At 42.2% G+C, this 15,302-nt stretch overlaps 1 protein-coding gene across 3 annotated transcripts in view; it reads left to right on the top strand.

The window, feature by feature from the left end:
- Positions 1 to 11,230, top strand: part of DTX2 (deltex E3 ubiquitin ligase 2) — a 130,287-nt gene extending 119,057 nt beyond the window's left edge. Inside the window, exons 8-9 of one of the 3 annotated variants that reach the window (XM_075336277.1) lie at positions 2,609 to 2,698; positions 9,944 to 11,230. In XM_075336277.1, the coding sequence (XP_075192392.1) occupies positions 2,609 to 2,698; positions 9,944 to 10,168 (315 nt within the window). In that variant the 3' untranslated portion in view covers positions 10,169 to 11,230. The remainder of the gene's footprint in view (positions 1 to 2,608; positions 2,699 to 9,943) is intronic. The other 2 variants (XM_075336275.1, XM_075336276.1) reach the window with 2 other exon arrangements.
- Positions 11,231 to 15,302: the final 4,072 nt, after the last annotated feature.

Genomic DNA, 15,302 nt, shown 5'->3' with positions numbered 1-15,302 from the left:
TTTCTACAAATTCTAATCAGATGATGAAGTTGCAGACTTTTGTGCAATAGTGTGCCATATGTGAATTCAACAGTAATGTAGTGGCACTGAAGTGAAGTCATGTAAGTCCAAGGCGTGGCACTAGGTGGGTAATAATGATGGGAATTATTGCTTTGTCTGGGAACCATTCCCCATTTTAGTTATGAGGAAAAGAATTCCATTTTTTGTCATGACACGAGATTTCAAAGCTTAATTTTCCAGAAATGACAAAGCTGCTTTGCAATAACTGCTATGTAATGCCTCAGTAGCTGGTTACTACAACAGCTTAACCCCTTAATGATCACAAAATGTAGTGCGGGTCCGCTGTATATTATAGCAGACACCCTGCTGCAGAGGCCATGATAACTTTTAACACAGATTGCGGTAACTTAACCCCCTAGATATGACTGTTGATTGAGAGAGTGGCATCTAGATGGCTAACAAAAGCAGAGCACTCCCTCTTTAATCCCATTGCAGGTCCCAATAGTTGCAAATAATTGTCTTGGAGTGTAGTGGCCTGATGTGTATATACACCTTATTGCCATCACTAATATAGATAGATATAGATAGATATAGATATAGATAGATATATATATATATATATATATATATCTATCTATCTATCTCTATATATATATCTCTATATATCTTTTATATTCAAAATATTTAATAAAAAGCAAGCAAAAAGACATATGTAAAAAAAAATTTAAAATATAACTTTGGTGTCATTGTAATCAAACTGACCTGAACAACTTAAGCTAGCTTATCACTTTCACCGCACAGTGAGCGGGGTAAGTAAAAAAAAATAAAAATTGAGTTTCGTTAATTCTGCCATCAAAAAATAATTAGCAATCTTAAAATGTTATGTACTTGAAAATCGTACCAATAAAAACTTCTCACAGAAAAAACAAGCAACAGATTGAACAATTGACAACTATATCAAAAGCCATACAGAGTCCAAAGTGACACCATCGGCTTCATTCTAGTGAAAGGCTCCTTCACAAAATGTTATTTTGGGGGATTTAGATGAAAACTCCTATGTAAGTGCTCAGCGTAGCGAAGAGGATAAATGTGAACCCAACCTTTAAAAGCAATGAAAAATCTTATATCCTAAAATGGTACAAATATAAGCTTCATTTCATTCCATAAACAAGCCCCCACTCAGGTCCATCATCTACTAAAGGAAATATAGGGGTGTCCTTGTTATTGGTAGCTGAAACCCTCCCCCCTGCCATCTCTAAATAGTATCCAGTGAAATATGTGCTCCTAAATCCAAACAGCTTCATCGCTTCTGAGCTCTCCAGTCAGCCAATCTCCAGTGGCACAAGGTGGGCATAATTTATAGGGCACTATGCTGGCATAGTTGCAATTTTCAGGCTAAATTATTATTTTATTAGAAAAAATATAATTTTTCATCTCTTTGCATTAAAGAGATATTCTAGATTTTGGAAGTTATCCCCTATCCATAATTTTCTGATGACTGGGACCCCCCCACCAATTCCAAGAACCAGGACTATGAAGAGCCCGGTGTGAATAGAGCCTTGGTCAATCATGAACACTGTTGCTCAGCTCATTCTAAGGCTGGGGCCACACAGGCACTACTGCGATTCTCGCATGACACTCTGCTCACGCTGGCATTACCAGGGGAGCCGAGTGTCATTGCGACTGAGGTCCGATCATGCGATCGGACCTTAACTGCGGAGGGGAGGGCCGGTGCTGCGGAGGGGAGGATGGTATTTATCTCCCTCTTTCCTCCATTGCCGGCTATTGCCATTCTCGCTCTGCGCTCGCATTACACCGATGTACTGCGAGTGCAGTGCCATTTTTCTCTCGCCCCATAAACTGGGTGCGAGAGAGAAAAAGGATCGCATCGCATTGAATTCGCAGCATGCTGAGAAAATAATCGCTCAATGGTGCTGGCATATAGAGTAATATTGGTCCGAGTGGAATGTTTTATCGCATTCCACTTGCTCCTATTTTTTCAAGCCGTGTGTCTTATGCCTAATGAAAGTGCTGCAGACCATCCGAGTACAGTGATCTGCTAACTGTGGCAGTCCCATCAAGAATGAAGGGGAGTGGCAGTGCGCATGATCGACTATTGCTTTATTCACATGGAACTCTTCAGAGGGCCTGCGCAAGGTCAGTGGGAGTCTCAGCAGTAGGACTCCAGCAATTAGGAAGTTATATCAAAATGACCATTATCACCTTTTATATAATTGGTTTATTCACCTGACTATAATCCTAAAAAAATCCTTAACTTTGTGCAAATGTATCTAGAAGAATTGATGCACTTTTATTTGGCAAAAGGGCATCACACCAAATATTGATCTATTTTAGATCACTTTTGTTACTTTAATTTTATTCAAAGTAAATAATTAAAACCACAGTTTATTAAAGCTTGCCATGGTGTCGAACTGAGTGTTTCTCAATTTGGCACTCATAATAGATACTGTAAATCAAGAGGTTTCTAAAAAATGTCACCCCAATTTATCATTTGCAATTTCTCGAAGTCACCTTTTTCTTTTCAATTTTTATATTTTTACATATGTCTATGGATATTTTAATATCCTACTTTTGTGTTTTCTTTCAGGGATCTGAACATCCTAACCCAGGAAAACCGTATACAGCAAGAGGATTCCCTCGTCACTGCTATCTCCCAGACAATGCCAAAGGCAGATTAGTAAGCTGTATACCACCTGTGTGCCTGTATTGATTTATTCCATGTTGCATTTACAAAGCAACTACTAGTTATAAACAGATTACAACCCTAATACAATAAATACGTTGGAGATACTGATCTGTTATTGGCTACACATTTTCAGCAGCCTCATAAAATACGTGTCACAGTGCCATCTAAAGGACAGCTTTTCATATTGCATACTTTGCTGTAAATAGGTGAACATTGCTAAAAATAGAAGTACCGTATTTTTCCAGATTAGAAGACGCACTTTTCCTCCCAAAACTTTGGGAGGAAAATGAGGGGTGCGTCTTAAAATCCGAATGTAGCTTACCGGTGGCTTGTGCAGAGAGATCACAGGAGGCAAGGAGATGCTCCGAGCAGTGCACTGTGTTGACCGCACTGCTGGTCTGTGCGACGCTGTTCTGGAATGGGCCGCTCCGTCCTGCTCTGTGCTCGGCTGCTCCGTCCTGCTCGGCTGCTCCGTCACCAGCCCCGCACAGAGCAGCACCCGAGTCGCCGGCCCCCGCACAGAGCAGCGCGGCGTTGCCGGCAACCGCACAGAGCAGCGCGACCCCCCTCTATACTACTTGCAGTACTCCAGTACCGCCCCTGCCTCCTGTGACCCCGCTCCTCTGCAGGCCCCCCTCCCTGGTAAGACACCACCAGATTATAAACGGACCCCATATTTTTTTTGTACCTTTTTTTTTTTTTTTTTTTTCGTTCCAAATTTGGGGTGCGTCTTATAATCCGGTGCATCTTATAAAACGAAAAAAAAACGGTAAATATGTTCTTAATTTTTCTTTATATAGTTAACTTTTTAGATCTTTTTAGGTCTTAACAAAAGTGCACACTTTGTCTACACTTGATTAAAGAGGACATTTCACTACATTTTTCATGTTGAATTGGACACAATATAATAGTGATTGCAGAGTGGAGTAAAACATTTGTTTTTATTTTTTTGCCGGGATTTTGTAAAAATATTTAGCATCTGAGCATCATTTTTGTTAGGCCCAAGTGGGTGTCTCCAGATAATAATCACTGAGAGATTGAACACTCCCTCTCCCGACATAGCCGATTTCCATTTTTTTTTTTTTTTTCGTTTTTTGAAGTGAAAGGAAAAAAAAATTGTTTTTCTTTTTGGAACTTTTTTTTTACAGCATACATTGTATGATAAAAATTACCTGGCAATATGATTCTACTCTTCAGTAGTGATGGGCAGATGCAGACTATAAAAGTCCGGATCGACGCAGGTTCAAAGTACCCGTGCACTGACCCCTGGTCAAGAGTTCTCAGGGAACTCAATGTAACTATCCGGATAAAACAACTCGGATAATTAAAAATGGGGAAAAGCGGGCGCATATGCTTGCCAGTCTCCCGTGCGGCTGTAACACTACCTCTGGGGCTGTGCTCATTATCCTTTCATATATACAGTTAGGTCCAGAAATATTTGGACAGTGACACAATTTTCGCGAGTTGGGCTCTGCATGCCACCACATTGGATTTGAAATGAAATCTCGACAACAGAATTCAAGTGCAGATTGTAACGTTTAATTTGAAGGTTTGAACAAAAATATCTGATAGAAATTGTAGGAATTGTACACATTTCTTTACAAACACTCCACATTTTAGGAGGTCAAAAGTAATTGGACAAATAAACCAAACCCAAACAAAATATTTTTATTTTCAATATTTTGTTGCGAATCCTTTTGGAGGCAATCACTGCCTTAAGTCTGGAACCCATGGACATCACCAAACGCTGGGTTTCCTCCTTCTTAATGCTTTGCCAGGCCTTTACAGCCGCAGCCTTCAGGTCTTGCTTGTTTGTGGGTCTTTCCGTCTTAAGTCTGGATTTGAGCAAGTGAAATGCATGCTCAATTGGGTTAAGATCTGGTGATTGACTTGGCCATTGCAGAATGTTCCACTTTTTTGCACTCATGAACTCCTGGGTAGCTTTGGCTGTATGCTTGGGGTCATTGTCCATCTGTACTATGAAGCGCCGTCCGATCAACTTTGCGGCATTTGGCTGAATCTGGGCTGAAAGTATATCCCGGTACACTTCAGAATTCATCCGGCTACTCTTGTCTGCTGTTATGTCATCAAGAAACACAAGTGACCCAGTGCCATTGAAAGCCATGCATGCCCATGCCATCACGTTGCCTCCACCATGTTTTACAGAGGATGTGGTGTGCCTTGGATCATGTGCCGTTCCCTTTCTTCTCCAAACTTTTTTTCTTCCCATCATTCTGGTACAGGTTGATCTTTGTCTCATCTGTCCATAGAATACTTTTCCAGAACTGAGCTGGCTTCATGAGGTGTTTTTCAGCAAATTTAACTCTAGCCTGTCTATTTTTGGAATTGATGAATGGTTTGCATCTAGATGTGAACCCTTTGTATTTTACTTTCATGGAGTCTTCTCTTTACTGTTGACTTAGAGACAGATACACCTACTTCACTGAGAGTGTTCTGGACTTCAGTTGATGTTGTGAACGGGTTCTTCTTCACCAAAGAAAGTATGCGGCGATCATCCACCACTGTTGTCATCCGTGGACGCCCAGGCCTTTTTGAGTTCCCAAGCTCACCAGTCAATTCCTTTTTTCTCAGAATGTACCCGACTGTTGATTTTGCTACTCCAAGCATGTCTGCTATCTGTCTGATGGATTTTTTCTTTTTTTTCAGCCTCAGGATGTTCTGCTTCACCTCAATTGAGAGTTCCTTAGACCGCATGTTGTCTGGTCACAGCAACAGCTTCCAAATGCAAAACCACACACCTGTAATCAACCCCAGACCTTTTAACTACTTCATTGATTACAGGTTAACGAGGGAGACGCCTTCAGAGTTAATTGCAGCCCTTAGAGTCCCTTGTCCAATTACTTTTGGTCCCTTGAAAAAGAGGAGGCTATACATTACAGAGCTATGATTCCTAAACCCTTTCTCCGATTTGGATGTGAAAACTCTCATATTGCAGCTGGGAGTGTGCACTTTCAGCCCATATTATATATATAATTTTATTTCTGAACATGTTTTTGTAAACCGCTAAAATAACAAAACTTGTGTCACTGTCCAAATATTTCTGGACCTAACTGTATGCACTGCTTTACCTGGCAACTGGCAGTCTTGATGTCTCTGGTTGCAGTCAGTGTTCCCCACCAAGACAGCTTGCAATCACACACGCTGTCTGTTTGTTTGTATATTGGGGTAAAAAATAAATTGGCTTGATCATGGCTGGGTATCAAAAATGGGGGCGACCGCACTTCGTTTTTTGTGTGTGGGGGGGTTTCAAACTATTTATTTAGATAGTTTAAAAAAAGACGCATCCGGTTCCTCTAAGGCTATGTGCGCACTCTGCACTGCACCTAAAAGGTGCGCTTCAGAGCGCAGCTGACAAGCTCCTTTCTGAAGCGCATGGTGCCGGCAGAGAACGTGCGCTCTGCATGCAGCTCCTGCCATAGACAGAGCAGGGGCTGCCGGCAAAGCGCACAGAAGTGACATGTCACTTCTTAGAACGCGCGCTTTGGGCAGCAGCCGAAGTGCTGCGCTCTAAGACGCCACGTGTGCACGGCCCCTGCACAATCTCCATAGATTATGCAGGGGACGCAGGACGCATGCAGTTACGCTGCGCTACAAAGCGCAGCGTAACTGCATGTAATTACGTAACGTGCGCACATAGCCTTATTTTGATACACAGCCAAGATAAGCACACGGCTGGAGGCTGCAGCCTGTAGCCATATGTTTTATCTGTGCTGGCTATCAAAATATGGGGATAACCTATACCAATTTTTAGTTTTTTATTTATTTTTACACTAATATACATACACACAGTGCGTGAAATTGGTTGACGTCAGACACTGTCATACAGGATGGGGGTGCAGTCTGAATGCAACCAATCAGAGATGTCGGGACTGCCGGTGGGCGGAGTAAGCAGTGCATATGTATTGAGGATAATGAGCGGCTTTGGACGTAGCATTACAGCTTTGTGGGAGACTGGTAAGTATTACGCACCTGCTCTAATTCCCCCCCATCCCTTCTACCCCATTTTAAAGAGCTGGATTCTGGTCCTCATAGACTTTTTACATAGGGATCGGAGTCCGGGCAGATATCCGGGAACAATTCCAGGCCGGAACCGCGTTGTTTTGCTTTTTTTTTTTTTGTTTGTTTTTAAACCCGGTTGCACTTGCCGATCCCAGGTATCTGCGGGTCCTCCATCTCTACTCATCAGTACAATTGTGGCGATACCAAACATGTCCAGTTGTTTTTATTATTATTTTAGTGGTACAAAAATCAGAAGTTTGCTCGGATCCGAATCCGCGGGCCTTGTGGCCACTCAAATGAAGGGGGTATTTACAGGGGATTGTGTTAGAGTTCGTGACGCCACTCGTGGTATGTGGTAATTTGGAGTACCACCGCTGCAGTTGGGAGTACCCGGGGGTGATGGAATGGTACAGCCAGGTGTTAGAACCCTCCACGGGTAGGGGGAATGCCCCGGGACTCGGTGAGGGTGAGTGCCGTTGGGTGTGAAGGGGTCACTTGCATACTCACTCAGTCCATTAAGCTGACACCGACAACTGGATAAATCAAAGTTCTGGATACCGCTGCCGCTGAGGGGAGCTAGTTCGGGTCCCGTCCCCAGTGGTGCTGACTGGTGATCTGTGACCTTCCTCCTGGCACTAAGTTTACCTCTCTGTTGGTCCCAGTAGTATGGAACTTGCCGAGTCTTGCTCCCCACTATGGCTAAGTGTGGGAGCTTGCGCTCAGGATTCACGTTTGGGATTTTCTGGACAGTTTAAGTGGAAAGTCCTATCCCCCCTCGTTGCGCTAGTACCCCGATTTTGGAGCGGGTGGAGAGCGGATCTTGTAGGCTCCGTTCTCGTCGGGTAAATTGTCATATTGCCTGAAGCTACTCCCTGACCTAGGGTCCACATACCCAGTTGTGCCATGATCCCCTGCGACCAGGTGTCCAGCACCTCTAGGCCCAGACCACAGTCTGCCACCTAGATGGCCTCTTAGGAGCCCTGCTCCTGACCACCTCTCTTCTTCACTTCCAACACTACACTCTCTCTACTCCTGACCTCCCCTAACCAACCGCCCCAAGTGGGTGACCCTATTCCACTCAGGCCGTCCACTGGTGTGGAAATTAAATATATATAGATGGATGGATGGATATATATATATATATATATATATATATATATATATATATATATATATATATATATATATATATATATATATATATATAGATATATAGATATATATATAGATATATATATATATAGATATAGAATTTGTCGCCATTTTCCGAGACCTGTAACGTTTTCATGTTTCTGCCGATAGAGCCGCGTGAAGGCTTATTTTTTGTGAGGCAAGAAGACCTTTTTATTGATACACTTTTGGGAGAGAGATGTCATTTTAATCACGTGTTACAACATTTTTTGTGGTATTGCAAAGACAAAAAAAAGCAATCATTATTTTGGTGGCGTTCTTGAATTTCTTCTGTTTCCGATGTCTACCTGTCAGGTTAATTATTTTTATATTTTGATAGAGCTGACTTTTTTTGAACACTGCAATACCACATGCATTTTTTTTTTTCTTTTTATGTAATATTTTTTTTTGTCATTTTCATTGTATTTGTTAGTCTTCTTAGGTGACTATAACGTGTGATTGTTTGATCGCTTGTACTATATAAAGCACTACTGTGGTTAAGCAAAAATCAAGGTCTCTTTTAAAGCCCTGGCAGCCCCACAGGCAGGGTTTCAAGGGAGCTACGTAATGGCAAGCAGACCCCTGCCTGTCATATCAACCCACCGGTGACCAGCATGGCACGCCCCCATTGAGTGCTAATTACGTTGATTGCTAATATCTCTGCAATGGAGAGGCAAAATAAAAAAAAAAATTCTGCTCTGTAGCCCCTTCCTTTAACCCCTTCATGACCTTGGACGGATCTATCTGTCCAGGATCGTGTCCCGTTAAGCCCCGCCCCCTGCCGCGGGCAGGCGGCGGCGGTCGGCACACATCAGCTGTTTTCAACAGCTGACATGTGTGCCTGCTAGCCGCGGGTGGAATCTCTTCCACCCGCGGCCATTAACCCCTTAAATCTTGCTGCCAAAGTCTGGCAGCAAGATCTAAATGCGCGCGGCCATGTTTTTTACTTACCGCCGCCCCCACCGGAAGTCACGTGTGTTATCACATGACTATCGGTGGTTGCCATCGTAGCACAGGGTCATGTGATGACGCCTGCAGCTATGATGTTTCACTTTCGTTTTCCCTCGGCCGAGAGCAGAGGGAAAAACAAAGTGACTGAATCTGCTGTTTACAGCTGTATAGCTGTGATCAACAGATAATAGCGATCGGATTGCTGATCGCTATAGCCCCCTAGGGGGACTAGTAAAATAAATAAAAAAGTTTTAAAAAATAATAAAGAAAAAAACCTAAAAGTTCAAATCACCCCCCTTTGAAAATTAAAGGGCTAAAAAATAAATAAATATACACATATTTGGTATCGCCGAGTTCAGAAATGCCCGATCTATCAAAATATAAAATCAATTAATCTGATTGGAATTGTTTTGCCACTACGCCATTTACCAAACGCCAAAATTACGTTTTTTGGTCGCCGCAAGTTTTACGCAAAATGCAATAACAGGCGATCAAAACGTAGCATCTGCGCAAAAATAATACCATTATAAACGTCAGCTCGAGACGCAAAAAATAAGCAGTCACTGAGCCATAGATCCCAAAAAATAAGAACGGTACGTGTTTCGGAAAATGGCACAAAACGTGCGGCACTTTTATTGGACAAACTTGTGAATTTTTTTTAACCCCTTAGATACAAGTAAACCTATACATGTTTGGTGTCTACAAACTCGCACCGACCTCAGGCATCACATAGATACATCAGTTTTATCATATAGTGAACACTGTGAATAAAACATCCCAAAAACTATTGTGCGATCACACTTTTTTTGCAGTTTTTCCACACTTGGAATTTTTTTGCTGTTTTCCAGTACAATATATGGTAAAACCTATGGTTTCATTTAAAAGTACAACTCGTCCTGCAAAAAACAAGCCCTCATATGGCAAGATTGACGAAATAATAAAACAGTTACGGCTCGGAAGAAAAGGAGCAAAAAACAAAAACTGAAAGTGCCCGGGGGCTGAAGGGGTTAAACGAGCGCTAATTAATAGAATGATGTACAGTATGTAGAATATGAGGAACAACTCTAATTTTTGTACGTATTTATTTTCTATTAGGTACTGGAACTCTTAAAACTGGCCTGGACCAGGCGGCTGATTTTCACTATTGGTGTTTCCAGCACGACTGGTGAATCGGACACTGTAGTGTGGAATGAAATCCATCACAAGACAGAAATGAACTCTAACATTACAGGACATGGCTACCCTGACCCAAACTACCTAGACAATGTAATTGCGGAGCTTGCTGCTCAAGGGGTGTCAGAAGATTGCTTAAATATGTAACTGACTCGCTGGCTGCCTTCTAATGAGCCACAGGAGTTGTTAATTCAGTTCATGTAAATGATGCCTTAAATATTTGGTTTAAGTTAGCATTATATTTTTTGTAAAGCAATACATATTCAAAAGAGGTTTACAAAAATACTGAGAAAATCATGGCTCGCTTTGTAAGAGACTGGCATATGAACTCAGTGCCAACCCTGCTGGACGGGGACCAGCCATTATAAATGTTCCACCATGTGTTTCCTTCATATATGTAACATCATACAGTAGTCATGGCATATATAAAAGGAAGAATGCAGTTTTGTTTTGTTTTTTTACAAAAATAGAGGCAATATTAGCATGGATTTCTGTTGATGTTTATACAAGGTACTTGGCGAATATGATAAAATTCAGTCTTGACTGGGTAAGTTGATAGCTGGCTTTTGAAACCCCCCTTGTAGCCTGAGCCAAAGTGAAAATTTGTTCGGCTCATGTGCCATTGGCTTGCTATTCTGTTTCATTCACTGAAAATATTTAGGTATTTTATATTTAAAGTCTCTGTATACAAACTTGCAAAAATGTATGTTTATTGTTAAAGTTAACTATATCAGTTTAACAGCAGCACATAAGAAGCAAGTTGTTTCCTTACCAACAGCTTTTTAATAAAAAAAAAAATATATATACTTATGAATTACTTAATAAAATTTATGGAGAAAAAAAATCTTTCCGAACTAGTTGTTTGATATATTGTCAATCGTGTCTTTCTGATCAGACTTTTTTATTTTAAACTAGCTGTACTACCCGGCTTCGCCCGGGTTAATAACTGTTGTTAACAAAATAGAATGTATTAACATTCCCGGGATAGAATGTATAAATAGAATGTATTAACGCCCGGGATAGTAACTGTCTCTGTTTCTCTCCCATTCTCTGTCTGTCTCTCCCTCTGTATATATCTCTCTATCTCTTTCTGTCTCTTTCCCTGTCTCTCTGTCTCTTTTTCAGTCTGTCTCAATCTCTTTCCCTGCCTGTCACTTTCCCTGCCTGTCACTTTCCCTGCCTGCATTGTGACACGCCAACATTCCATATAAGGGCGTGGCTGTGCATTCTTCTGAAGTTCTGGCTGCACTGTGGCTCCCAGCTCCATTCGCTTTAATGGAGGCAGGTTTTTTGGTGAATAACTGTAAAGAGCGGGGTTAAAATTTCCCCTCAAAACATAGCCTAAGACGCTCTCGGGGTCCAGTGTGAGTGTGCAAAATTTTGTGGCTGTAGCTGCGACGGTGCAGATGCCAATCCCGGACACTCACGCACGCATACATATACACGCATACATATACACGCATACATATACACGCATACATATACACGCATACATATACACGCATACATATACACGCATACATATACACGCATACATATACACGCATACATATACACGCATACATATACACGCATACATATACACGCATACATACACACACACACACAGCTTTATATATTAGATTTACATAGTGCCTCAGAGTGTTTACATGAGTCCATAAGATGGGCATTAACTTATTGATCAGAGTACAGCTGCTTGCTATTTCCAGCAGTCTCTTATAGAATGAATGGAGTGCATGGTCCATGAGACAGCTCTGTAAAGTTTTTTTGTTTTCATTCACCCTGAATTATCTGTAAATTCTTCCTGATTGATGTTCAAATTGTCACGAACAGCCGGGGGAGTCACTCAGATATCCCACCGCTGTTCACGGATTTGTCAATAACACGGCTACTCTCTAGCGCCCCTGTTGTCGGCAGGCCACTTTTGGTACTGCATGACAATGAACAAAATGAGGCTGCTGAGCTAATGACAAATATTAGAGGTCTCACAGCAAGGGTAAAGGTCTCAGATTCCCGCTAATGGAATATGTATATACCTCGGTACCCTTAATGATAGCACCCCAATAATTCTATGCAATAATAATTACGCTGCCACCACCCAACTTTTAGGGATAGCTGGGAACCAGTTTCAAATAGCAGAAGGCTTTTCGGACGGGTTTGGGTTCATATATAGAACAGGAGGAAACTAACTATTAAATTTTATATATTTAATTCGAAAATAAGCAGTTTTAAAAAAACAAACAAACAAAAAAAATATACAAGAATGAACAATACAAATACAGTATAGACTGTCACATAAAATAAAAGGTATAACCGTGAAACCTACTAAACCCGTGCCATAGATGTGACGTCCGAATTTAGGGCGGGAGGGGCTCCAAGAGAAAAAGTTTTTAGAAACTGCCAGCATCACCACTTACTGATGCCCTCCAATACTGACTCCAAAAACATACTGATAGAGAATTTAGATTGTTAGCCCCAATGGGGACAGTGTTGCCAATGTACTGTATGTAAAGTGCTTTGGAATTAACAGCACTATATAAGTAAATAAATATTAACTAAGATTAAAATGTCGTGTGGGTGTGAAGGCCTGTTTAATTAGAAGAGTACATACCTTTGCTTCTACAAGACATAGGAGCTTATTATACAATATGTCCCTCCATACAATACCTATACAACAAAAACAAGACACTACACCCCATGCACCGTGCACAGGACCATATAACCTTCCACATGAATCTCAACCTTCCCCACAGCAAACAAATACTGAATAATCTCCTGTAGCCAAAATCCTTTTATTCCTTTAACCACGAACATTTTATAGAATACTGGTACTCTCCCCTAACACATGTCGTTGCCCAAGTCAATCACCAGCTCTGATATCTGCAAAGGACTCCTCCAGGTACTCAAGAGTTAAACTTGGTGGCCCACACCTGCTTATACCTCTTGCTAATATTACCGTATTTTTCAAACTATAAGACACTTTTTTTTTCCACCAAATGTTGGGGGAAAGTGGGGGGTGCGTCTTATAGTCTGAATGTAGGGCTGTGGGAAATGAGGGTGGAGCGGGTCATTGGCGGCACGAGCAGGCTGTAGCAGCCTGCCGTGACAACGTGGACCTGCTCATTTAATATGCACGCCCAACATCCCGCCCATCATCTCTCAGCGCTGAAGCCGGCGCTGACAGGTGGGCGGGGTGATGGGTGGGGAATGCGCGCATATTAAACAGTCTGCCTGCATGATCACCCCTGGCAACTACAGCCTGGAGTGATCATGTGCGGCTGTATTCACTGCCCCCCGCGCATCATCATCAGCGTGGGGTGCAGTGAATCAGTATAACTCACCGGCCACGATCCTTGCAGCACCGCGATGTCCTCCTGTCTGTGCTGGCGGCTGTGTGGAGACTAGCGGTGCGCACAACGATGACGTCATCGCTGTGCGCACGTGTCCACACGCAGCCGCTGCCGACACACAGGAGGACATCGCGATGCTGCAGGGATCGTGGCCGGCTCCACACTCCAAGTGCTGCTGCTGGCACAGACTGAGGAGGAGCGATGCTGCGTGGAGTAAGGAAAGGCGAACATTTATTTATTTTTTTTTATGTGCCACAGGATGCGGCCATAGATCAGGATGGGGGTATATAGCAGGATGGTGCCATATGCCAGGATGACGGTATATAGCAGGGTGGGGGCTATACCAGGATGCGGGACATATACTGTATGTACAAGGCAGGAGGATCATTACCATGCTGGGGTACTTTTAGTAGAGAATTTGGGGACATTACCCCCATAACAGTGTCAGCAGCAGATCCTCGCCCTATAAGTGTCATGACCACATTTTTTGCTTAAAATTTTATTTTCCTATTTTCCTCCCCTAAAACCAGGGTGCGTCTTATGGTCCAGTGCGTCTTATAGTCCGAAAAATACGGTACCTTCATTCTTTGGTAGCATGGATAAATCACCTGTGAGTAGTTTACCTTCTAACCTCTTTAAATTAAAATTTGTCAGTTTCTCATTTTCAGTGACCATTGTGGATTTTTCTTACTTTAACAGAAGGGCACCGACAACATTGTCCATGTGTGTATTTGCTTCTAATACCACTTTACCTAACAGACTATATACCGTGAGGGGTTACCGATTCCATTAACAATGAAGGGGTTGTCCACTTTATATTCTTTAGCTGACATCAACCCCAACTACCATTAACCCGATTGCCACCAGGGTAATCGGTACGAACTGTGGCACATCTAATTAAATGTGGGCTGTTATTCTTAGGTGAGTAAGGGCCCAATAGTCATGCACATTCCCAGCCTGATATCAGCCCACTGCTGTCTGCTTTACTATGGCTGGTTATCAAAAATATGGGGGACCACATGTCCATTTTTGTTTTATTTTTTTTAATCATAAAAAGCTGTCACATAAGCTCCACAGGGTGCAATTTTATTATATGTTGGGAGGTTGTCCCGTTATGTTTAAAAATGCATCTCAATAAATTAGAATATTAAAGTTTATTTCAGAAATTCAATTCAAAAAGTGAAACACTTATATAGTCATTACAAACCGTGATCTATTTCAAGTGCTTATTTCTGTTAATGTCGATTTTTATGGCTTACAGCCAATGAAAACGCAAAGTCATTATAATGGGAGCTAGGTGGTCATTAAATATACCCATTCAAAAAAAGGAGGAAGAAAGAGGAACAAAGATATGTGGAGAAAACATTGCTATAATAATAAGAATGGAGAAATACGTGTAAAATGAACGTATGTCCTTGATCAGGGAAACAAGACAAAACAATCACTGATCTCGGGGAGACCAGCCAGAGAAAACACTGCCGGCAGCCAGCGAGGGCGCTCAATACAGTGAAATCCTAGGTGCATTGCCCCCCTGGGAAGTATGCAAATCAAAAAAGGTTCGTGGAGCCTCTGTTAAGAGTCTCGACACAGAAAATAGCCAGATATCCCTCCGGGAAGGACCTAGCCAAGGAGTGGCTCTTTTTAAGGCGCACCATAACCACCATATTAAGTGGCCCTTTTAGTCAATATCCAACTCTGAGTTTAAAGATATGACCAGGGAAATACCAAGGCCAGGTATCCATCCACAAACTGATGTTTCGGGGTATTGCCCCTCATCAGTGTGGAGTAGGAGTTTTCTGTGTTGAGACTCCTAACAGAGGCTCCACGGACCTTTTTTGATTTGCATTCTTCCCAGGGGGCAATACACGTAGGATTTCGTTGGCTGCCGGCAATGTTTTCTCTGGCTGGTCTCCCCGAGATCAGTGATTGTT

This window comes from Anomaloglossus baeobatrachus, chromosome 2 (assembly GCF_048569485.1).
Source record: "Anomaloglossus baeobatrachus isolate aAnoBae1 chromosome 2, aAnoBae1.hap1, whole genome shotgun sequence".
NCBI classification, from domain to species: Eukaryota; Metazoa; Chordata; class Amphibia; order Anura; family Aromobatidae; genus Anomaloglossus; species Anomaloglossus baeobatrachus.
The sequence above is the reverse complement of the archived record's forward strand: the minus strand, read 5'-3'. Positions and strand labels throughout refer to the sequence as shown.